Source organism: Meleagris gallopavo, chromosome 24, assembly GCF_000146605.3.
Source record: "Meleagris gallopavo isolate NT-WF06-2002-E0010 breed Aviagen turkey brand Nicholas breeding stock chromosome 24, Turkey_5.1, whole genome shotgun sequence".
Classification (NCBI taxonomy): Eukaryota; Metazoa; Chordata; class Aves; order Galliformes; family Phasianidae; genus Meleagris; species Meleagris gallopavo.
This window is the reverse complement of record NC_015034.2, coordinates 2,269,826-2,294,027: the sequence shown is the minus strand read 5'-3', so window position 1 is coordinate 2,294,027 and position 24,202 is coordinate 2,269,826. Positions and strand designations below refer to the sequence as shown.

General features: G+C 41.8%; 1 protein-coding gene across 9 annotated transcripts in view; it reads left to right on the top strand.

Moving 5' to 3' along the window:
• Nucleotides 1–23,029, top strand: part of NSD3 (nuclear receptor binding SET domain protein 3) — a 34,110-nt gene extending 11,081 nt beyond the window's left edge. For 6 of the 9 annotated variants that reach the window (XM_019622643.2, XM_019622642.2, XM_010723122.3 and 3 more), the window contains exons 5-24: nt 64–218; nt 888–1,391; nt 2,190–2,322; nt 5,753–5,853; nt 8,271–8,316; nt 8,843–8,973; nt 9,476–9,604; nt 9,989–10,115; nt 10,497–10,694; nt 11,253–11,423; nt 13,427–13,576; nt 15,831–15,987; nt 16,558–16,760; nt 17,215–17,327; nt 17,774–18,043; nt 18,516–18,632; nt 18,859–19,000; nt 19,197–19,303; nt 19,579–19,783; nt 20,275–23,029. In XM_019622643.2, coding sequence (XP_019478188.1) covers nt 64–218; nt 888–1,391; nt 2,190–2,322; nt 5,753–5,853; nt 8,271–8,316; nt 8,843–8,973; nt 9,476–9,604; nt 9,989–10,115; nt 10,497–10,694; nt 11,253–11,423; nt 13,427–13,576; nt 15,831–15,987; nt 16,558–16,760; nt 17,215–17,327; nt 17,774–18,043; nt 18,516–18,632; nt 18,859–19,000; nt 19,197–19,303; nt 19,579–19,783; nt 20,275–20,516 — 3,401 coding nt within the window. In that variant the 3' untranslated portion in view covers nt 20,517–23,029. Of the gene's footprint in view, nt 1–63; nt 219–887; nt 1,392–2,189; nt 2,323–5,752; nt 5,854–8,270; nt 8,317–8,842; nt 8,974–9,475; nt 9,605–9,988; nt 10,116–10,496; nt 10,695–11,252; nt 11,424–13,426; nt 13,577–14,370; nt 14,446–15,830; nt 15,988–16,557; nt 16,761–17,214; nt 17,328–17,773; nt 18,044–18,515; nt 18,633–18,858; nt 19,001–19,196; nt 19,304–19,578; nt 19,784–20,274 lie in introns of those variants that run through there. The other 3 variants (XM_019622645.2, XM_019622646.2, XR_002121459.2) reach the window with 3 other exon arrangements.
• The last annotated feature ends 1,173 nt before the right edge of the window (nt 23,030–24,202 follow it).

Genomic DNA, 24,202 nt, shown 5'->3' with positions numbered 1-24,202 from the left:
AAAGTGTAAACTAAACCAAAAGAAGCATTCATAAAACTGCTTACTAGCATTTTTCAATTTCAGGTGCCCGTGAATACCATGTTCAGTTTTTTAGCAACCAGCCAGAACGGGCGTGGGTGCACGAGAAGCGAGTTCGGGAGTACAAAGGACACAAACAATACGAGCAGTTATTGGCAGAGGCTGCTAAGCAAGCCAGCAACCATTCTGAGAAACAGAAGGTATGATGAACACTAATTGTGGAGAGGGGTATCTGCGGTGCCTGTGAAAGTGAAACTCGTGGGGGCAGTTCTGAAACAGCAGTGCTTTATTGTGTAAAGGGCTGTCTGCATTTTGCTGGCAGAAGTGTTACTCGTGGAGGTAGCTAAAATGTTACCCTGCTCCTTCTTTTCCGCTGAGGAGCTTGATAGCTCAACTTTGTTCCTTGTGACAGCTGTCAGCCTGGGCGAGGAGGTGACTTTACATCTTTGTGAGAATATTAAATAAAAGTAGGATCTGTGTGTTCACTTTTAACCGCTTTTCTGCGTAGACGGAGAACTTAAGTCAGTAGTTATGCTAATCAGAGTACTGTTGTGGAAGGAGAAGGATTTGTATGGAAAAATACAGAGGATTTAAAATGTAGATAAACTAGGTTTCATCTCATAGCAGAATCTGGACTTTGAATGCTGTCTGCTCTTGTCTTTCCTGAGTTTATAGATCAGGGCAGGCACTTTCAGTGGTGATGGTCATTCAATCCAACCACTGTCTGCTCATATTCCGAGCACGGGGTTCGCTGTCTACCTTTCAAACGTATCCCGTAAATGGAAAGCAAACTTATATCTGTTGCCTTAGAGATGTAGGGACCCTCAGGATGCTTCAGTGTAATTAGCAGCTTGTCTTTGTTCCTTAAGATTCGCAAACCAAGGCCACAAAGAGAGCGTGCTCAGTGGGATATTGGTATTGCCCACGCTGAGAAAGCGTTGAAAATGACTCGGGAAGAAAGGATAGAACAATACACCTTCATTTATATAGACAAAGAGCCAGAGGAGGTTTTGTCAAAAGCCAAAAAGACTGCTGCTTCTAAATCGGAGACCAAGAAGAACCGGCGTCCAAAGCCAGCGTTGAACACCCAGGCAGAGCATGGCAATGTGATAACAGGATCACCTTCCAGTGCAGAGCTGCGAAGGCAGAGCCAACGGAGGCAGTCGAGTGCGGAAGAGGAGGAGCCACCACCTGTGAAAATTGCATGGAAAACAGCTGCAGCTAGAAAATCCTTACCAGCCTCGATAACCATGCACAACTTGGATCTTCAAAAATGTAACATGTCTCCGGTTGTTAAAATTGAACAGGTTTTTGCTCTTCAAAATGCTGCTGGGGATGGAAAACTCATCGATCAGTTTGTTTATTCCACTAAGGTATGTACTTTGTGCAGTGACTCCTTTTCTCGTAAGTTATTCCAAGTTTTTCTTGTTGTGGAGCTTAAAGCAGCACTTGCCATACTTTCACAGTGCACGTTTCTTTGGTTGGAGAGATGAAATCTGACATAAGACAGGATGCTCCAACAGTCTTCTGTTGCATTCAGCTTTTAATTTCAATGCATCCCAAAGCCTCTGGCTGTGACTGTATTGACTGCTGGCCAAGGAGCTCCCTGCAGACGGTCACATTTGCTGATGAGATGTTCAGAATACTGAAGCTGTTTAATTCTAGTTGAAATAACAGAGCAATTCTCTGAAAACCTTAAAAATCAGTTTATTTGGGGAAAGCAGATGAAATTACAAAAGTGTTACTTAAAGTATTGAGAACTAATTATTACATTTTGCATAACAGACTTCTAAAATGAGTTCTGCCTCCTAGCTTCCTTCAGGTGCACAGCAGCTTCTCGCAGTCAGTGTAAGGAAAAGGTTTAGGACTATTTCTCTGCCTCCTTCTTCTGCCTCTCTACCTGGAGAGTATTTATTTCATCCTAAGCATTATAGAGAAGGTAATGTTTAGAAAAGTCGCTGGATTTTTTTTTTTCCTTGTATATAAGGGGAGATGGAGAGGGATGGAAAGCTTTGCAAAGAAGCAGTTCAGTAGTATAGATCACATGTGTTGCATTGAAGGGTTTCTGTTCTGACTGCAGATAGATTAGTATGCCTGGAAGCCATAATGCATTGAAGTAGGCTGACAAAATCTTTTTGTATTGTGTTGTTGGTTTGTTTTTTTTTCCTAAGGGAGTTGGTAACAAAGCAGAAATAAGCGTCAAAGGACAAGAGAAGCTTAATTCTTCATCCAGTCAGAGGAATGAAAAAGCAACGTGCAATGTGCAAAACGCATCCTCTCCTGAAACAACTTCTGGGTCAGCAGGTAGGCAAAGTGCAGGGGCTTTGAATTTTAACAGTCTGGCATTTAAATTCACATGTGAAAACTGGCATTTTCTTGTTAGATACAAATGATTTTGAACGTCTTTTCATTTACGTTATAGCTCTACCAAACACAGTACACGATGAGGCCAGGTGTTTGAGGAGCACAGGATGTCTTTCTGATGCACTTCAGCTGGTTAAGCCTCTGAACTTTCAGCCCTTGCAGCTTGCAGTATCCAAGTCAAATTATTAGAAGGCTGGATGCCTTGTGGGGAGCAGATGGCAAGTTGTTTTAGAAGACAGGACAGCATAGTAGGCATGTGTTAGAGTATTGTAATGGCTTTTGGCACTGCGTGTAAAATATGACAGTGGAGATCAAAAGAAGACAATCTGGAGGTGACATAATTTAGCAAGGAATGGTTTTGAAATGTGCTGGGTGCTTTACCAAACTTTGCTGATGAATTTCATTATGACCTTTGTAGAGGACAGTGTTTTTTGTTTTGTTTTTTTCCCCTAACTGCTTCAGCTCACTCCAGCAGCAGAATGATGCAGTGCTTGGTTCTGAAGGTGTTTTAGGGGCCCCATCATAAAACGATGATATTTTTGAAGTACTGTCTGAGGAAAACCACTGAAGCGAATAATGAAACTTGAGACTGAAAAGGGAGAGCCTGGAACAAGCTTTTTGCAGCCTAATTTGTAGTACAGTAGTAGAGAAGAATGAGAGGAAAAACGGACTGAGTGCTTCCTAGATTTGGAACAGAAAACCAGTGGTGTTTTTTTTTTGTTTTGATTCTGAGGAATAGCTAATGGGAATTTATCCAAACGGTTTTATCTCCTCCCCACCAGCAGGAATTTCATTCAGCAGTGTGTTCTCTCAGCATCATCAGAAGGAGGCACGTATCCCTCTGGAGAGCAAATGGAAGTTCCTGAAAAGATGTAGTTCAGATCTTTCTAAACCAAGAGATTTTCAGGTTCCTTCAGTCCCTGTAGTGTCTTCTGTTTTTCATCATTTTTGTACAGTCCATTAGCTATTGCTTGTTTGCTAGTGTGCTAGTAGTGATAGCCTTGGTATAGCCTCAAACAGTTGTACATTAGATGTGTAGAAGTGAATTTTAGGTTGCAGAAGAGCATGCTGAGTTGCTGTCGTAGCAGGATGAGCAAATGCTCGTGATACGGACCAAAAAAACACCCTAAAAAAGTGGTGGACTCATTGCAGTTAAAACACACAAAAAGGAACCCAACCACAAAACATGCTGGGAAAATCTTGTGAAGTTACTTGGTGTCACTTCTGCTTTAACTGTTTGTATTTTCTGGATATAAATGAGTCTCCAGGTCAAACACCTCAGTGGTCAGCATTGGTGGGAACAGTTTCCTCTGCATACTTACTGCAGTTTCTGTACTTCCTTAGCCTTTAGGTAAGCTTATTTAGTATCTGCTGTGTTCTGGGCTGTGTAGGGCTTCACAGTGCAGGCTGAGCAGACCAGATGTTCTGGTGTGAGTGGGATTTCCCAGTGTGAGCGGGGTTTCCTGTGCTGGTTTTGGCAGTGGTTCTTTTTTCCAATTTTAGTTGCTATAGTTGCTTCAGCTTTTTGAAACACTTGTGACTTCGGTTGCCTTATAGCTAGAGAGGTGATCTCTGTTTTGTTTTCCTTGGAACTAAAAGCTTCACCTTCACAGTGGCTCTTCAGATGGAGGGGTTGGTGAGAATTCTGAGCCTCTCGTTTTTTCACTTCTATAGCTTTTTGGAAATGTAAAACTCCACCTGATAACACCTGTTACAGTGCATGGGCTTTCCTTCTGTACGCACTAAAGCATGCAGTCACTTTCAAAGCTGTTCCCAAAGTCCAGACAGTTGTTGGTCCCCTCTCATGGAACATAACTACAAAGTCCTTTTTTCAGATTTAAGGTCACTGGAGTTTCAGGGTGCCTTTATGTTAAATATTTTACAGAATGACTTTGGGAATCCTTAATAATAACCTGCAGTTAGATATACTGAATTCTATAGTGCTGGGAGAATAATTTTGTAACCTGAAAGCTGCTACCAAGAGAACAACCATGAGAATTCATAGTGCCTCTGGTTTCCACCTACAGCTGGAACAGGATTGACCTAACCTTGTCAGGGTGAGGTAGAGTGCTGGGCTGAAACCTGTCCTGAAACTCTGGATCAAAGCAGACACGCAGATGGGGTAGGAGCATTGTGGAGGTGATGTGCTGCATCCTTGGAGAGCAGGGACAGGAAAAAAGTGCCTGTTACTTTGATTGATAGTGAGTTTAATATTGGCTGAAGGCAATAACTTGAGAGTTTCTTCTCTGATACAGGGCTTGCATCTTAATTCTGTTTTCACAGTGAGGCAGCACGGGGAGGAAAGGCATGATGGATTAAATCAAATCTCTGGTCACAGTTGCCCAAACTGACTTTCAGCTGCTTCAAAGAATTTCAGCCTAATGCAGAGGTGACAAAAGACTTCTGGCTTCAGTGTTGAGATCCAGAACTATTCTGGATGTCTCTCATTGCAGCCAGAAGTTACACTGCTGCTTCTGTAGGTAAAACACCCAAACTGAAAACCATGAATAATGCTTCATAAAAGCTGTGAAATGTCAAACTTCAGCTCTCTGTTAAACAGCTCCAAGTGTCAAAAACAAACAAACAAACTGTTCGTGGGATCAGATGCTGTGTACCTGTTTCACAATATGACCTTTTTGGAGATACTGTAGCATAGAGGGATCTTCTGAATTCACCTGTTTTTAAAAAAAAAAAAGAATTCATACTTTCTCTTGAAATATCATAATCACTGCCATTAATCCGAGTTTCTTTTCTGTAGTAATAGTTCTCAAAAGCTTAGTTTTTGCTTTCATTAATTGCAGTAATGCATGGTGATTGTGCTGCTTCTGTGCTTTCTGTTGAGCATTTAGATTTCGTAGTGATAGCACATGCAATAGAGGGGTTCTTGCTTTACTGTTCTGTGGTAGCCAGAGTCCTGGGTGAAGGCTCACACCCCTGTAGGGCACACAGCTATCTGTGGGAATGAAAACTTGGAACCTGATTTTTGCATCTTCGGTTTCTGGCTTGTTTTAGTTGAAGAAATTGATTGTGGCTGCCTTCCATAAATACCAAAATATGGACTGTTTGGTTAAAAATTAACCAGAGCGAAGACTGAGAGGTGTGTTTTGAAAATCCATTCCCTTGACCTGGATGCCAGCTTGTCATTTTGTACTGTCACCAATGCTTCTTTCTGTCCATGGAATCAGAACATGCTATCTGCAAACCACAGCACCAGCTGGCAAATAGCTCGGAACTGAATTGAAAAATAAAACATTCAGAAGAGGACAAGGTCTTGGCTTCGTTAATTCAGCTGTTGATTTGGTGCTGAAGGTGTTGCTGTGGCACAGAAGTAGGAGGAATAGTGTAATAGAAACCTTTTTTCCTTCTTCAGGTTCTGTAGAAAAGAAGCAACAGAGAAGATCCATTCGAACCCGCTCAGAGTCTGAGAAATCCACCGAAGTTGTGCCAAAGAAGAAGATCAAAAAGGAGCAGGTTGGCTTCCTCCATGTAGAGAGTTAAAATATATTGTATTCATAAATGTTGTGGCTTATATTGGTGCCTTTTTATTTTTCTCCATTTTTTTTCCCCATCGGGTTTCGTTTTGGACTATCCTTCATGAAATCCCCTTGTCAATACCATTGCTGTGACTCTGCTACTGGCATCTTCACAGTATCAGTCAGGCTATGGAAAATGGGAACTCAATGATGCAAGACTCCTAACGAACCTGCCATGTTTTCTTTGAGATTTCTGTTACGAGCAAAATGATTTTGTTTCAGTAACTTCTCTTTGATGGAATTACCACCAGGTTCCTTCCTTTTGCTCTCGATTTAGCTGCTGGTTTGTATTGAGGTTTTGTTTTTCAGATGAAGTTAGACTGATTAATCTGACCACTTTTGAAAATGGACTCTGGGAATGATTTAATAGTCAGACTTCTGTGTTGGCAGACGTCAGCAGAACAGTTCTTCTGGGATATACTTTCTCCCCCCTTAACTAGATCTAACATGTACAGGGCATTCCTTTAATCTGGATGTCAGACAGACAAATGTTGTTGCTTTAAAACAAACAAACAAACAAAATTCTGCGTGAAAATGAATAGGAAAGTTCAGTGAATGGACATAATGTTAAAAACGGAATACTTCTTAACAAGTTTGTCAAAGTTGTTGGTTCTTTTCCTTACGTGGTCACTTTTCACTCTCCGCTTTCCTCTTGAAACCAGAGAATTCTATGTGAAATGTTTCATAGGATAGTTTTTTCCAGTGAGGATTTCTTAAAAGGGGTGATTGGGCTACAGATTTTATATGGGAAGGGGGAACATTTGGGGGTTTTTAGCTCTTTTTATTCTAATTTATTCTTTGCCCTTTACACCTTGTTTTGCACTTCATTCATTCAGAGGTTGAAGGCAGACCAGACCTTTTTTTTTTTTCATGTTTTTCTTTTGGTGCCACAGCATTTACACCTGTGCTCAGCAGAAGAGTGTTCTAACTCTGGAAAACTGCAGAAAGAAACTTGAAAGCAACAGAAATGTTGGGTGTGAAGCACCCAACGTTCCTTTCAGCCTCTTGTCTGGGGGTGTTGCAGCCTCCGTGTTTTCATATGTTATTTCACATTTATAAGTGTTTCTTAATTTAACAAAGGTTTAAGAACCAACAATATGAATTTCATGGATCCCAGTTAGCTTTGCTTGTTTATATTACTTAGCTAACTAAGACTATGAACATTAAAGTGCTTTTCTCAGGAAAAGTGTGTGACTAAAAATTAAACACAGATGCACTGTAATGCGCGTAACCTTGAATGTATTAAGTTATATTAAAAAGAAATAATAATTACTCCTTACAATTATGCAACAATATTTGTTACCCAAAGTCAAGTTTTCTTGCAACTGATTCCCAAATTAGTCTGCAACGACTTGGTATAAAGTTATAACTGGAACGAGTACAATTAATGGGAAAAACAAAATGTTAATGCTACTGTTACAGTGACTAGTGGAGAAATAAAAGTGATTGTTTAGATTTTATATTTGTATTATGAAATGTATCCTATACAAATCCTTCTATTGTATGTTTTTACCTATTGTACAACAAAATAAAATATTTTTTAAAAAAATTATAGAATAATCCTTAAATATTTACTAAATGTGTTTCTACATGCATATGTAACCACATTGTAAAGCAGTAACTTGTAACCCTTAACCTTAAAAGCAGGATTTAAGGCAACGACTTTCCTCTCTCTAATTATTATCCCTTCACCAAATTCTCATGTTACATGTACATTGGCAGAGCAGATTCTAAACGTGCCCTACTGATAGAGGATCAAGAGCCTGAAGTACTTTTGCAAGACTGTAAACTTGGTCTGCTTAGGTGTGTACTGACATTGAGTTTCCAGCTGTATAGAGCTCTGCAATGCTCTGTGCCAAGTCCATACCCCCATCCCTGTGGCCTTGCAGCACTCTATACAGGGAAGGTCCGTGTTCCCAGGAGCCTGGAGTGCATGCTTGGTGGATGTGCCTTAAGTGGCGATACCTTAAGTGTCTCGCTAACCTGAGTGTCATGCCTGTTAAGGTAAACTTGTGCTTACACAGGTGTGGGGTTGTACAGAGCAATCAGGGTTGGCTGCCACACTGAACCCCGCTCCTGCCTGCTGGACACGGCTGAAGTTTTCTGTCGTCTTCATGCAGAAAGGGAGCGACTGGAAAGGACCTTGCTAGCAAACACGTGGCTGCCTTGTCTCCTGGTACTCAGCGTAGGCAGCTAGGATTAAATCCAACAGGACAAGAAGGCTTGCACTGAGGAGGGGATGGCAGACTGCACATGAGTTCAGAGATGCTAACTGCTTAAACTTTAATGTTTTCTTTTTAATACTAGGGGAAAAAATTCCTTTGTTTTTAACTATGGATTTTCCTATTCAAACAGGTTGAAATGGTTCCACTGGCAGCAGTGAAGACAGGCCTGCAGAAAGGTGAGTCACACACTTAAACTTCACTGAAAATTCCTGGCTCTTCATCACATTTTGGCAGTGCTTTTCATCCTGTGTGAGCTCCAGAGGTCTTGAAGCTTTCTAGTGATGAACGTGGCTTGGTTTGGTCGATTGGTTTGTTTGGCTTTGCATTGCTGGTTGGAAGGTAGTTATGTTGTTCATGTGCTGTAAGCACTTAGTATGATTATGAGATGATGCTTTTGCTTAGCCCTATTTTAAAGATGAATGATGAAGAGATAATCTCCTAAGGGCTTATCCTCTGTTACACACAACTTATAGCTTCCTCTGCTATGTCAGCATATCCAGAAGATTGTTACGAGGACTTCCTAAAGTGATGTCCAGTTAATTAGGTCTTTACAGAGGATTAAACTAGTATCAAAGTTGCAAGCTGAGAATTAAAAATAGCAAATAGAGTCCATTTTCAGGTTGTCTCATTTTCATTTTCCTTTGCTGAGAAAAGAAAACGAAGAAACAAACACTAAGACTAATTTTAGCATGTTGTGTTAAGGTGCCAGCGAGATTTCAGATTCTTGTAAACCTTTAAAGAAGAGGAGTCGAGCCTCAACTGATGTGGAACTGACGAGCTCAGCTTACAGAGATGCTTCTGACTCTGATTCAAGAGGACTCAATGATTTACAGGTAAAGGCATATTGTTTCTCACAGATGTGTCCGATCAATATCTCAGTCTCTTCAGCTGCCTGTTGCTAATTATGAGAACTGTATTTCCTTCAAGTTCTGCCTTTTATTGTCTAAAAAGTAAAACACAAGCTTTTTAAAATTACCTTTTATTTCTAAACCTGCACCTGACATCATCTGGCAGAACAAATTGGTCACTGACTCCTTTTGCTCTCTGAAAAGTCGTTGGATTCCTTGGGAGTTGTGGGATGCCAGTATGAAACAAAGAGGTTTCTGGAAAGAGTGAAATAGACGAATTTTTTTTCTCGTCCAGGTGAAAGATGTGTCAGAAAGGCAGCGTTTCTTGTGTCATTGCAGTGAAGTCCAACAACTTTTCAAAGATGTTTGAACCTCTTGATGTGCTGAATAATCTTTTAATCAGTGGTGATGTAAATATTGTTTTTCACAGTGTGATTGTCCTTTGAAAGTGTCTTGTTTGAGTGCCTTGGACTTTCCCTCTTTGTAGGGTAGTTTTGGAAAGCGTTCGGACAGCCCATCAGCTGCTGTCGATGCTGATGCTTCTGATGTGCAGTCAGTGGATTCCAGCTTATCCAGGAGAGGAACTGGAACAAATAAAAAAGACACCGTTTGTCAGGTAAATGATGGCACTGTAGAAAGAACTGTTAAGATGCTTTGGCTGTTCCTTTTAGTTTGAGGTGATGAACTTAGCAAATCATACTAGTTTGCTTTAACCATATCTTAAAATATTAAGGCTTCCAGGACTCTGTGATCTGAAAATAGTTCCTAGGAGAGCTTATGGATTAGGAATATTAAGGAGGAACTCGTCTTTTTATTTAAGTGTGAGAGAACTAGGACTCCAAGTGGATCCTGTAGAACTTCTCCTTCTATTTTGGAGAGATTCACACTGTTATAAGAGAAAGCTGCCGTAAATTCTGGGATTGTCTTCAGCCCATAGATTTTGTCAAGTCTGCTGTGGGATGTAAAGCAATTCTCCTGACTTATTGTATCTCTGTTTAAGATCTGTGAGAGCTCTGGTGAGTCACTGGTGTCCTGTGAGGGCGAGTGCTGCAGCACCTTTCATATGGAGTGTCTGGGCCTGAAGGCGATGCCGGAGGAGAAGTTCTTCTGCACAGAGTGTAAAAATGGTGAGTGTGTTCCCATGGCTGAGAAATGGGCAACATTTCCTGCTCTGTCCTGATCAGAACAAGTAGGGTTTACTTACAGAACCTTCAAAGTTTGGTCTGTTCTGTTACTTTTCTCAACCTCTGAGGCCAGATTTTCACTTTCCACATAGCAAGTACCTTGCTATGGGAGAGAAAGGGTGACAAACTGTTAAGAGTACTCAGCATAAAGCAGTTCAGGTTAATAGTAGTTCAGTAGAGCCTGTGAATTATAGCAGCAAGCAAACAGCTGCATTGATCAGAGCAGCGAAGTTCTGTTCGTTTCAGGATGTTTTTTTTTAACAGCATCTGTATCCTGAAGTATTGACGCTTACATTTGGGCTTTTTTATTCCTTCTTTTACAAGGAGAACACACGTGCTTTTCTTGCAAGCTTCCTGGCAAAGATGTGAAGCGCTGCTCTGTCAGCGCGTGCGGTAAATTCTACCACGAGGCGTGCGTGCGCAAGTTTGCCACAGCTCTGTTTGAATCACGAGGATTTCGGTGCCCTCAGCATTGCTGCTCTGCCTGCTCCGTGGATAAGGACATCCATAAAGCAAGCAAAGGTGAGAGCAGAGCTGACTCTGACCGGCAGGAGAAACGTCAGATGCGTCACCGCAATCAGTCTGACTCCCAGTAACGCAGCGAGGAAGAAGGGCTTCGTTCTTAATGAGGTCTTTGAATCTTTGTGGGTGGGAAAGCAGCTAGCAGCCTGAGACCATTGGTCTGAGCGCACCTGGATCTGCAGTGCTGACCTTGTCTTCTGTTGCTGAGTTTAATGTAAGCTGAGGGTTAGTGGCACGAGGCTGAGGAGTTCATTTTTTTCTGAAGACGGTTGGGAGTGGCTGCTAGAACAATTCAGGGAACAAAGAATCCTTGTAGAAATCAACTAAAATAATTAAGCAAAAAAGCGAACTCTAGAATGTTTCAACCATGTGTTTTTTTCCCAACAGGGTTCTGAAGTGAAAGCTAACTTTTGTGAAACTTTTTCCAAGATGTAAATGTCTGTAATCTAGCTCTCCACGTGGAATAAAAGTCAGTCCTGCGTCTGTCTGTGCTATCTTGTACCGTATCTCGACTCCAGGGTGACATGGTGCATTTTTTTTTGCATTTATATTAAACAGGTCGCATGGTGAGATGTTTCAGATGTCCCATTGCCTATCACTCAGGAGATGGCTGTATTGCTGCAGGAAGCTTATTTGTGTCATCCCACATTCTCATCTGTAGTAACCATTCCAAAAGGAATCACTCCTCATCAGCTGTAAATGTAGGCTTTTGTTTCGTTTGTGCAAGAGGTGAGCACAACTGTTTTTTCCTCCCTCTGTTTTATAGTTCTTCTGTCGTCATTTGTGCAGTTGAATGATAAAAATGATGTGAAGGAAACATCTCTTAGGGCTGTGAGGGGTTTTAATGCTTTCTATGATTTTTGGTGTAGTCAGCTGTTCATGTTAAGCTTCAAATGCTATTTTGGTCCCTCACTCAGAAGGCGTGCTTCTGTTGCCAGAAGAAAATAGATGCTGAGCCCCCAGTTCTAGTCACTGCAAGCTGAGAATGAACACTTATTATTCACTGTCTGTTAAGCAGAAGGGGGATTCTTTCACCACTCACAAATATAAGCAAGTGTTTAAGACTGGGGGTGAGGATTTACTCATGAGCTAGAAAAAAAAATCATTTGAAATTCAAAGTACCATCATGTTTGAGAACTTTGAAAAGAAAGCATTTTCAATACCATGTAAACAAGCTCCATGCTAGGATTTTCCATGTGTCCATATTTTTTTTTCCTTTTTTTTTCTTTCCATTTTTTTTAAGTTTCTGGCTCTCCTGTCACTTGTGTCGTTCCAAACAGCAAGCTGCTAACTTACAGCAACACCAGTTACTCAAGCAATGCAGAAACATTGTTTTCTCTGGTGAAAGGCTGAGGCTACAAGAGCAAACTCACTGGGTGGGTTGGGTTGAGTTCTGTCTAATCGTATGTGGTGAGCATAGGGACATAAGGACAGCATCTGTGAGAGAAGAACTGCTCAGAAGGAAATGGGGAGCTGAACAAGCTAGAAATAGGCATCTGTGTGAGAATTTCACTAATTTTAGTTGATGTTAGGAGGAGATACTCTGTGTTTAGATGCAAAACATGAGCGAGGTGGGAAAATGCATCATTAAAACTTATTCATCATGAGGTACTTAAAGAAAACATTCAAGTCTTCTTATTCACCTTCCTGAAATATCCTTCATTAAAGCACTTCATAGTTCATGTAACTGCATGTAGGTCATCCTTGCTTGAGGAGTTGTTCTGAGGCTGTGTTTTGCAGGCAGGCAGACACCATTCTGATCTCACCACTTTTTTAGGTACCGCAATTCCAAAACTTCTTTTCGGCACTCAGCTCTGTGCCCCTCTCTCAGGGGAAGGAGTTGGTGGTTATCTTGGTGGCTCATCCTCCACGCTTCTTTGGATCTCAGCTGTGACACTTCCCGGAATTATTGGTTGAATGCTTCTGACCTGTACCTCTGGCTTTCTGACCTACGCTGCCTGACTTGGAGCAGTGTGGGTAAACTCTTCTTAGTGGAGGAAGACAGAAAAAAAGCATGCAGGCATCATTTGAAATCAAGGCATTTAGCAGAGCAGGGTGCTCGACTGCTCCAAAATGTCTGATTTGGCAGCTGTGGGGAGGCTGTTAGTGCAATTCTTACCTAAACACAGTGGGTGTAGGGCAGAATTTTCATCCATTCTTTCTCCTCTGCTGCTTGCAGGGTCACTGAGCCCTCCTGTTACTTTTAATTCTAAACCAATTCTAAAGGCAAAATGCTTCCATAGCTAAATCTTGGCTTTCTAGGATGTGGGATGGTGAATTCTGCAGCTACGGGGCCATGTGGAGGGTTTGTGTTCTTCCAGTCTGTAGCCCCAGCTGCTGGTATTGCCTTAGAAGCAGTGGCTGCCATCACCCAGCTCTTCACATCAGCTTGCTTTTGCTCATTTGGGAGGGTGGTTTGCACAGGATGACACAGGGTTGCTTTTCTTGTGCTTTCCTGGAGATGCACAGATGTAAAAGCACTGTTGAAGTTCCAGTTAGGAGAAGCTTATTCACCGTAGGTTTTTCCAGTTACAACTGAATTTAGTCTCTCTGACATATAACCTCTTTCTTAGTGAAGAAGCTTTGTCAGACTTTTCTTTTTCTTCATTTTCTCTTTTTTTCATTCACACGTATGTGCATTATAGGTGTTCATTTGCTTTATTTTATTTTCTCCTTTACGGAATCATGGGTAGTTTCATTGCAACTCATCTCTTTCTGTTTGTTTCGTATAGGGCTGGTAGTGCAGGATCATTCAGACCCCCTGTTCAGTTCATATGCCTATAAATCCCACTACCTACTGAATGAATCAAATCGTGCTGAGTTGATGAAATTACCTATGATTCCTCCTCCTTCGTCAGCTTCCAAAAAGAAATGTGAGAAAGGTAACCAAAATAGTTTCTTTCTCTTTAATTTACTTTTGCTTTTTCTATTATTTCTCTATCTTTAAATCAAACAAGATATGTCTGCTTGTCAAGCATCACTTACTGCTTTTCAGTAAATTTCACTCATTGATTATTGTGAGCGTGTGTTCATGTCGTTGGCAATTTTTTTTATTATTATTATTACAAAAGGGCTTAAAATAATTGCTGTCTCTAAATTCTCTTTGGAAGAGGCTAAATCGTTTTGTATCTGGCCTAGATTACTCCACTGTCAGGAAGCTGTTCACACAGCTATAGGAAGAAGAGGCAAACAGAGCTTGGTACCATTGCAGTTCAGTGCTTACCTCGATGGCGTGCAGAACAACAACTTCTTAAATTGGTTTTATATACAGAAGAAGAGGGGAAGTCTCTTTCAGATCTTGTAGGTAGGCTAAGCCAAGCCCAAGGGAATGGAGGATTTTTCAGGTGGAGCATTGCTGGGGGTTGTTGCCATTCCAGAGGAGATGCAGAGGGGAAGGCGCTGAGGTCGTGCTGTGTTTGTGTGTGTTGCAGTCCTTGGGCTGTTCCTCTCCTGCTGCTGCTCCTGGCACTGCTGCTGTGCTGGGCAGGAGTGGCAGGAGGGGCTGCACCTCCAGCAGAGGGGTTTTGTCCTGTGGAGAAAACTGCAGGGTTTATTGCCAGGAGAGAGAGCTCATTTCATGCTGGCGTGGGAGGTGCTGGAGTGTCTCAGGATACCTTATGGGGAGATACACGTTGTCTCTGTAAAATACTCAGATGTTATATTTTATTCCCCACAGAAATGGTGCCCAATTAACCATTCTAAAGTTAGGTTATTATCAGTGTTGCTAGACTGATGGCTTTCAGTAGTTTCTGTAAGTCCTGAAAACAAAAATTATTTTGAGCCCTCTGCTTAGCTTGAGCAATACCTTACTAATGCATCCTGAGAGCAATTTTTTTTCTTGCTTAGCATTGAAAGATTTGTTTGATTTTTTTTTTTTTGCTTGATTTTTGCATCTCCTGGCATTTTACCGTGTTGGATAATGATTTACACTGGGGCTGTATTTCCTCTGAGATAACATTTGCTAAAATTACTTGAAGGTGAAGTTTGACTTTGGGGGAAACTCTGGAAAACCCACGTAGTTGGAATTTGCTGTCCGTAGCAGAGGAAATACAGTATTGGTTGTGTGATTTATTTGTTTAAGGAATGCTTATTGCAACATTCAACAATCAATTAACGTAACGACAAATTGGAAAGTCTATAGGTGGACAAGATTTTCTGGTACGTGTTCTGGAACTTCTTTTTCCATACTGTGATTGAAAATTCCTTCAAAAAGATCTTCAGTATCTCCCAGATTTCTGGTCCCTGGGACACAAACGTTTGATGATTTTCTTTCTGCTCTTTAAATGCATATATATACACATGTATATATACATATGTATATATTGTAGTATTTTATATAAATATATATGTGTGTTTTACTGAGACTCATTGCGTGAGCTGCTCTGGTTGCTGAGGATGGCTTAGAGATGTGCTGTGGCTCTCCATGTGTAATGCATCTGCCCACACATTTGTCCAAAGAAATGGAAACTTGTGCAGGTTAACCACGCTGCACTGAGAGTTCCTTTGCACCCAGAAGGAACTTTTGGGATAAGGACAACATCTGTGGTGCCACTGCATTATGTAATTGAATTCACGTTACTCAAAACACTTAATTGTTTTCTGAAATAGATTGGTAATGAGAACTCCTTTCTGTGATGCCACTACTACAGAAAAGCATTGATCGACCTATAGGCTGTGGGATTGGGTTTTTGTAATGCACACTAACTGATTGCTAAGGGATTCAGTCATAACAATGTTGAATGAGAAAGTATTTCTTAGAATTCGGTTTTTTGTCACCGTTAAAGCTTTGACCATCACCAAAGACATTAAAGTTAATGGCTCTGCTTCCATCTGCAGTGCTTCCTTCGAGTGTTGCTTCTGTTGCCAACTTTGCTCACCTTGAAAAAGCATTTGCTTTGTAGCTTATGGCTGATGCAATTAAGAGCCACGATTTGCACACTGGAGAAGTGCACTGCAGCTTTTTTTTTTTTTAAATCCAGCATTGTAAGTTTGACTTGATCCCTTTCTTTTGGCATATTTTCGCTGTGAGGCAAGCAAAGGTTGAGAATATATGACTAAAAATTGATATCAATTGCTGTGCACAAGAGGAGGCAAATCCTTACTTCTATAAACCAGACAGGGTTTCTTTGTTTAAAGGTGGAAAACTGTTGTGCTGTGAGTCCTGCCCAGCTTCCTTTCACCCTGAGTGTCTCAACATAGACATGCCTGAAGGATGTTGGAATTGCAATGACTGTAAAGCTGGCAAGAAGCTTCGTTACAAGCAGATTGTTTGGGTCAAGCTTGGAAATTACAGGCATGTTTCCCATTTTGTTCTTTTCTTGTTGTTTTGTTTTAATGTCCTGTGCAATTACAGGAGGGTGACTCAAAGTAGCTCAGTCTTGGAAAGCAAGAACTTGAAATATAACGATTGATTTATTTCATTTCAGGCGTCAGTGTTTCTCTTCAAATTGAGTTCTCCTGCTTTTCCAGGCACTGAAGGATACTTACTTCACTTGCATTGGCTCTGTAAAATGCAATAGCAGTATGGAAAACCAGGGACTGCCTTACAGAGCCATGATGTCTTAGCTTGTGTTTACTCTGTCACCTGCAAGAATAAAAGCATTTGTAGGTGGTCTTAAAAATCCATTCTTAGGTCATCTTCTCACAAGACTTCTCCAAAATGTGGAGCAAGAACTTGAATAACAAAGGGCTTCTGCTGTTTTGTGTGGCACTTGGCAATGTTGCCAAAAGGAGCCTTGGTTCTGTAAGGGAGATCATTTCTTTGGGAAAGAAGTGGCTTTTATTTCTCCAATGAGCAAAGCAAGCTTGGAGGCTTAGGCTGTGGTTCCCAGAACTTACGTGCATCCTTTCTTTGTGCTTCCAGGTGGTGGCCAGCAGAGATCTGCAATCCCAGGTCTGTGCCTCTCAACATACAGGGCCTCAAACATGATATCGGGGACTTCCCAGTATTTTTCTTTGGTTCACATGACTACTATTGGGTACACCAGGGCAGAGTTTTCCCTTATGTTGAAGGAGATAAAAGCTTTGCTGAGGGGCAAACTAGTATTAACAAGACCTTCAAGAAAGGTAAAATCAAACAAAGTTTATAGTGGTTTATGACAAAAATTCCACGTGTTTGTGTCTCCATCACCACTTAACCTGCATGGGAGTATTATGTGACTGGTGTTCTGTGTTCACACATAAAGCTGCAAACATTGTGTAGATCCCTTAACTGCAGATAAAAAGCATTTAAGTGCCTGCTCATTGTGTATTGCTGTGGGCAGGTTCACTTCTTTCACAGTCTGGAAAATGTGAAGGTGGTGCTTGGGCTCAGCTGCATGGGATCATTGTTCAATATCTCAGTTTCTGCTGAAAAGTATCTGATAAAGATAGATTCATGATGTACTGCAATAACTCATTTTAACTTTCTGGATTTTTTTTGTATATGTATTTCTGTTCTTAGCTTAAAGAAAAAGTTTGTATTTGATTAACAGCAGCTGGTGTTAATTGCTCCCTATTTTGAACTCCCTCCCTTGAACAGCACTTGAAGAAGCAGCAAAGCGTTTCCAGGAGCTGAAAGCACAAAGAGAAAGCAAAGAAGCATTAGAAATTGAAAGAAATTCAAGGAAACCTCCACCATATAAACACATTAAAGTGAGTTGGCTTCTTTCTTTTTCTTTTTTCTGTTTATGAGTAAGCTAATTGCACGCTTGCAACAATTTCAGCTTAAGGAGATGCACGAGAATCATTCTGCTGTTCAGTTCAGGAATCTTTTGTTCTCTTATGGCACCAAAAAACATTCTTTTAGCAGAGTATCAGTCCAAGTTAACAGGTGAAGATCAGCTCTACTTAAGGTAGAGCTTTGCTGCTTGCAAGCTGCTCTCATCCCTCTTAGTTACCTGCTGGCTGTTTTTGACCACTCAGCCTACTTAAGAGCTGTGGAGTCTGATTCTTGCCAGCAGTTTTGGACATGTCAGGCTTTGTATTTTTCATATGAAGTTTTTAATTTTACTGCACAGAAATCCTGTACTTGGAAAAAGTTGTTCAGAATCTTTGTGCGTTGTCCTCAGCTTTTATTCTTCTTGTCCTCTGTTCTGCAGTCCAACAAGGTAATAGGGAAGGTTCAGATTCAGGTGGCTGACCTGTCAGAAATCCCCCGCTGTAACTGCAAGCCATCTGATGAGAACCCGTGTGGTCTGGAGTCAGAATGTCTGAACAGGATGCTGCAGTATGAGTGCCACCCCCAGGTGTGCCCAGCAGGAGAGAGGTGTCAGAACCAGTGCTTCACCAAAAGGCTCTACCCTGATGCTGAAATCATCAAAACCGATCGACGTGGATGGGGTCTCAGGACAAAAAGGAACATTAAAAAGGTAGAATTCAAGTGAACAAAAGCTGAGGTAGCCATCGGTGTGGTCTTAAGTGAGAGCGCTGCAACTTAAGGAAACACACACAGAAGTTTCACTGCTCCCAAGTGAAATATTTCAAGTGTTTAAAAGACACTTGTAACTTGTGTGGGTGCAGCACTAATGGTGAAATCTGTTCAGCTGTTTTGACAGAGTTGTCATAAACTTGATATTTACTCCCAGAACAAAAGTGAGTTGCAGGTGACTGAATTCAGATTCCATGGGTGGAGGGGATGAGGTCACTGTCTCGTGTTTCTAGGAGGAAAAAATCTGTTTTCTCAGTGACTGCTGGGCAAAAGGGAGAGCTCAGTCTGGAGAAGTAGTCCGAATAATGATTTCTTTCTGTAAATAACACCAATGAAGATGATGAAGCCGTAGGGATTTGGCACAATAAGTCACCTTACACGTGGTTTTATTTTTGGTTTCTTTGCCTTTTCAGGGTGAATTTGTGAATGAATACGTTGGGGAGCTAATTGATGAAGAAGAGTGCAGACTGCGAATTAAACGTGCCCATGAAAACAGTGTAACCAATTTTTATATGTTAACAGTTACAAAGGTGAATACTATGATTTCATTCAATAAAAGCTGTTTATGGCTGAAACTATTTTAATTTCATGAGCCCTTTTCTGTAGGACTGGCTTTGGAAAACTTCCCTGTTCTTACTAATTTGAGCTAGAATATTTTTTTCCCTTCTTAGCATGTAGTTACTTGTCAGCAGGAAACTTTTTTTGCTGTAAGTACTAAACATAATCTGTGCTATTTCTCTGCCTTTTCATTTGAAGGATCGGATAATAGATGCTGGTCCAAAGGGGAATTATTCTCGCTTTATGAACCATAGTTGTAATCCAAACTGTGAAACACAGAAATGGACAGTGAATGGTGACATCAGAGTTGGGCTGTTTGCTCTTTGTGACATTCCTGCAGGTAAGAGGGATAGCTCTGTTTTGTGTATGCACTGCTGTTAAAATCCAAAGCTTCTAACTTTCACCCAGTTTTCTTTGTGGAAACTGCTTAATCCAAGTGACGTTTATCAGAACTTGGTCACTTGTTGAGGTAAAATGTTACTGTTGCAAACCTGTCTTCCTCAGTGTCAGACAAATTGTTCTTCTTTACATTTTAGGAATGGAGTTAACATTTAATTATAATTTGGATTGCCTTGGGAATGGTAGGACTGAGTGTCACTGCGGAGCAGAAAACTGCAGTGGTTTCCTAGGAGTGCGTCCAAAGGTATGTGGGTGGAAATTGGATCTGTTTTCCTCCCTTGAAAGTCTCCAGAGATTTTAGTTATGAACTGTAGTACTGCCATTTCCGAGTTAAAGTTAATTTACTAACTGGTTACCTCAAATTCATGTGGATGTGCATTCCTGACTTCCGTAGCTTAAAAGCTTTTTTGAGCAAATTTAACGTGAGCGTAATTCCCACCAATAACAGCCAAAGGTGATTAAATTAATTTTCATGCGAGGGGTTTATAAAGTGACTGCTGTTATCTTGGTAATTGCTAGACAGCATTTGCAACAGCAAATGAAGAGAAGGTGAAGAATGCAAAATTAAAGCAGAAGAAGCGGAAAATAAAAACGGAACAGAAGCAGATGCACGAAGACAACTGTTTCCAGTGTGGAGATGGGGGAGAACTTGTCATGTGTGATAAAAAGGACTGTCCCAAAGCTTACCACCTCCTATGCCTTAACCTGACTCAACCACCTTTTGGTAAGAGCATTCCTGTCACTTGCTTTTCCTTTCTGCAGTGAGACAGTGCTGGAGCTGAATTGTGGCATCTGTTTACATGAAGCACAGCTGTTTTTGCAGTGCTGTGTGGCTTTAGAAATCTATCAGGTAGCAGTGTCCCCTGCAACAGGAACCTGTGGAGAGAGGAAGCATTGTAATGTTATTTAACTTGATGCTTCTGTTCCTTGGATCAACTTTCCTTTTCTTTCAGTTGAAGTACAACCATCATCTTGATGTGCCAGGGTCACCACCCGCAAATGTGTGATAGATCATGTGTTATGTGCCTTTATGTTGTAAGCATGGAAGCTTTCCTCAGAATAGCTTATTTGCTGGAGGAAGAAGTAAACAGTGTCTTAACACCAAGAGCAACTCAAATTCGAGTTTTCAGTGTTTTTCTTTATTTCTCATTGAAGCTCAGCCTCCCGTTCTTTGTTTCTCATTGAAGCTCTTCTCCCTTCCCCTTCTATCTTCAGGAAAGTGGGAATGTCCGTGGCATCAGTGTGACATCTGTAGCAATCCTGCAGTTTCGTTCTGTGAGTTCTGCCCTCATTCATTCTGTAAGGATCACGAGAAAGGAGCCCTGGTGGCATCGGCACTGGACGGCCGTCTCTGCTGCTCCACACATGACCCCAAATCTCCCGTGGCACCTGAGTACTGGAACAAGATAAAATGCAAATTGGAACCTCAGAGTCCTGTAGAAGAAGCAAAAGAGTGAATTTTTGTTTAAAAACAAACAAAAGAAACAAGAAGGGAGGGAAGAAGAAGAGGGGCGAATAGGCGATGAACTTGAAGAGACTGCTGTGACACATTCAGTCTGTATCATCGGCGCTGTCTTGTGTGAACTGGGAGTGGGACCACTTACCCTTACCAAGCAGAAGCAGGCAGTGGTGTTTGTTTTTTATTGTTTGGTCTTTTACCCTTGAATGTGCTACAAGCAGCTCTTTCTGTTGGGAAAACAAACGTCTCGGCCTTCTAAAGCAAACAGGAGACCTTTTGACAGTGAAAAGAATATTCTGTTTAAAGATGTTCAAGTGTAGAAAACAAAGCATAGCAACATATTTATTTATTTAATTTTTAAAGGATGTTGAAGATCTGGTTTGGATCAGTCAGCGTGTCTTTAAAACAAAACAAACAAACAGAGAAGCCAACATAACTCCTACGTCTAGTTTACAAAAAGGACAAACCCTCCCTGCGCTGTGTAACATTCAGGTATCGTGAAGACAAATGTGGGTTTCAGACCAGGTGACTGAAATGCCTCCATTCCGTACTTCTTTTTAAAGGCAGGTTGTATATCATGTTAACTTGTGAATATTGCTGTAAAGCTTTTCCTGTGAGAAATAACGTGTATGGCTCTTTGGGAGTGCTTGTAACACAAGTGCTAATGTTTTAAGAAGGAAGGAAGTAGTCGCTTGCTGGAGAGCTGTAATTGGTGGTGTTTGCAGACAGGTGGAAATTCAGAAGGAGCTGAATTGCACAGTGGTCATTTCTTTCCTAGGAAAACCTTCCTAGTTAGGAGAGCTCCTGGCCTTGGTCGCACTGCAGCACACAGAACTGAGGTCAGCATGCTGCCCTGGGAGCACAGCCTCTGACTGCTTCTGGTGGAGGATTGTTCTGTGTGTGGATTTGTCATCTGCCAAGTTCTGCACTTGTTTTATGGCAATTATGTTATTGTGAATCTTTATTGCTTTCTTCTCAGACTCCCATTGGCTCCGGAGGAAATTCGAGTGCTTAAGGAATCCAACCCATCTTCGTGTTTCTTTTGATTTGAATATTTATGTTTTCAGTGAGAAAGATTTGCTGACTTTATAATGTTCACTGTTAATGGAGCTAAGAAAAGCAAGCGAGTCCCCTACAGCACTTCATCCATAACAGAGTGTTTGCTGTGCTAGGTAATGAGATTCACAGCAGCCACCCTCAGCCTGGTGGGGTGTTTGTGTTTTGTATTCCCTTTGTTAATCTGCAGGGGAGCAGGCTGCTTCAGTGAGGCTCCTGAGTTGGCTTAGGTAGGCTCCTGCTCCAGATTTTCTTCTGCAAACCTATCCTACCCTGCAATCCCTCAAGCAAGGAGCTTAGAGGGATTAGTATCTCCAGGCTGAAGTTGGTCTTTGGTGAATCTCCTCCCCTAGCCTGCAGCCTTTCCAAGTGCTGCAGTCAGCGTGCTTTGGCCGTGTGCTGGCGCTGGCTTGCTGCTAATGGCTCTTGGAGGTAACCCTGAACAAAAGGAATTAATTTGAAATGTTGCTGGCATCTGGCTAAATCGAGCCTTTGAATGAATTCTCAAGAGCCCTGTCTCTGGGAAACTGCTGACATAAACCTGCAGGAACGTGGTGACTTCTCAGCCTGAGAAAACAGGCGAGGAAGGCACGTGTGGGATTGTGGAGCTTGTCTTGCTTCTGGCTGCTGTCCTTCTCATTCTCAAACGTATGTATGGGAGGGGGGGAAAAAAAGAAGTTTGTGCACTTGTGAAGTTACAAAATACACTACAGTCCCTCGAAGCAGCCTGGTGCCAAGCAGCTGATCTGTCAGTGCACCTCTGAGCAGGCTGAGCCTTCCTGCAGCCTGCGGGTGTTTGGGGGCACAGCAGTGCCAGAGCTGCTGGGCTCAGCTGATGGCACAGGGGGTTGGTGGGAATATAAAGCACTTCTCGTGGTCCATGCTACAGTGAATGTCTCAAACGCTAATCTTGCTTGAAATATTTTTTACAAAAATATTTACGGAAAGAATTTTATTTTTCTGAACGTTTTGTGTGATAAATGTTTCTTTTTAAGCTCTTGCTGGGGTTTTTTGACCTCTTCAGAGATTCCAAACGCAGCCGTTGCTGCGGTGTCCGTAAGGCTTGATGTGTTTATTTTATTTATTAGTCTTGGTAGTGTTGAAATGATTTTTCTCTCGGGAAGTCAGAGCATTCCAATGATTACAAATGTGTTGTAGTGTGGGTGCACCTCACTCTGTGTCCGTGGGGACGTGCTGAGGTGTGCTGATGCCAGAAGCCTTCACAGCTATTGGAGATGGCAGTGAGCAGAACACAGCTGGTGAGCATTAATTGCCACCTGAAACCTGTTGCTGTGATGTACTGCTATGCTGCATAGCACAGAATGTGAAGGTTTGCAAAAGGCTTTAAAAACCTCTGAAATGCTGTGAATTGGGGCCTGCTGCTACTCCTGTGCTGTGCCATTTGATTCCGGGTTAACTTTTTTTTCTCAAACTTCTTACAGGTGCTCCTTTTTTCCTAAAAAAAAAAAAGTAATAATGATAGCCAGCAGCTGGGCTTGGACTCAAAAGGGAAAGCAGGAAATTGGTTTGTAAGCTTGTGCAGCTCATGAACAAAAGTCAGAACTGGATGTCACGCTACTGAAGAGAAGGCGAATCTAAAATCTGCAAGGGTGATATGAGAAAGTACCTGTAAATTCAGAATAGCTTGATGGTTGTGTTGAATTTGGTCTGTGTGCCAAATGCAGAGCTTTAAAACACACCTTTTCAACCACATCCTGGTTCACGGAGAAGAAAGAGTGCGATTCCTTTGTATGGGGGGAAAAAGATGTGACAGATCTGTGTTGTGATGAACTGGCATCAGCTGCTGGATTCCATCTGTGTGGTCTCAGGAGTGAGGGGAGCAGTGCTGGGCAGCTTGGCCATGCAAAGGCCTGGAGGAAATCCCCAGAGCTGCTGCTGATGTCACTGAGCTGTGCAACCTTCTGTTCTTTAGCTGGGACGTGCAAAATCATGCTTCTCCCTTACTTCTGTCTTATTTTTGGAGGGGGTGCCGTGCTTCAGGTGCACAGCCCACCCCAGATCTGCAGCCCGTGCTCTCTGTAGTGTGCAGCATCTGAGCTGCTCTGCTAAGTTAGCAGGACTTTGGTGTTTACTGGACTCTGTGCTCTGCAGTACGCACGTGTGGATGTTCTGCAGATCACAACCAAATGGTGCAATGGTCAATTACTGCAGTTTCCTGCACACGTGACACAAGCATTAATTATTGTAGCTTTCGGATTCATCAGACTTGTCCTGTTCAATGGACTGTGAGTATCAAAGGCATTATTTGCAGCTCAGGAAGGATGGCATGATGATGATTTTTATGGGCGAATTCCCTTCTCTGGTCACCACCACGGTCTGAGAGAGTTACAATGGAGTAATAGGGCTGGAATGTAGAATTTTGGCCTTTCTTCTAAAACCTTGTTATCTTTGTTTCAGGATAGAACGAGAGACACAATTACTAGATGTAATTAACAATGAGCATAGAATCTGTATATATTGAGACTTTACAGAACTATGGGGTGGGTGGGGAGGAGGGCGGGAGGGGGACGTCCAGCGCTGGTACGAAGTGGTCACTTTAACATGAAACCTCTGCCTCATTGAATTCAGGGTTTAATGTACTTGAAGCTCTGCATTCCTTATACAGCT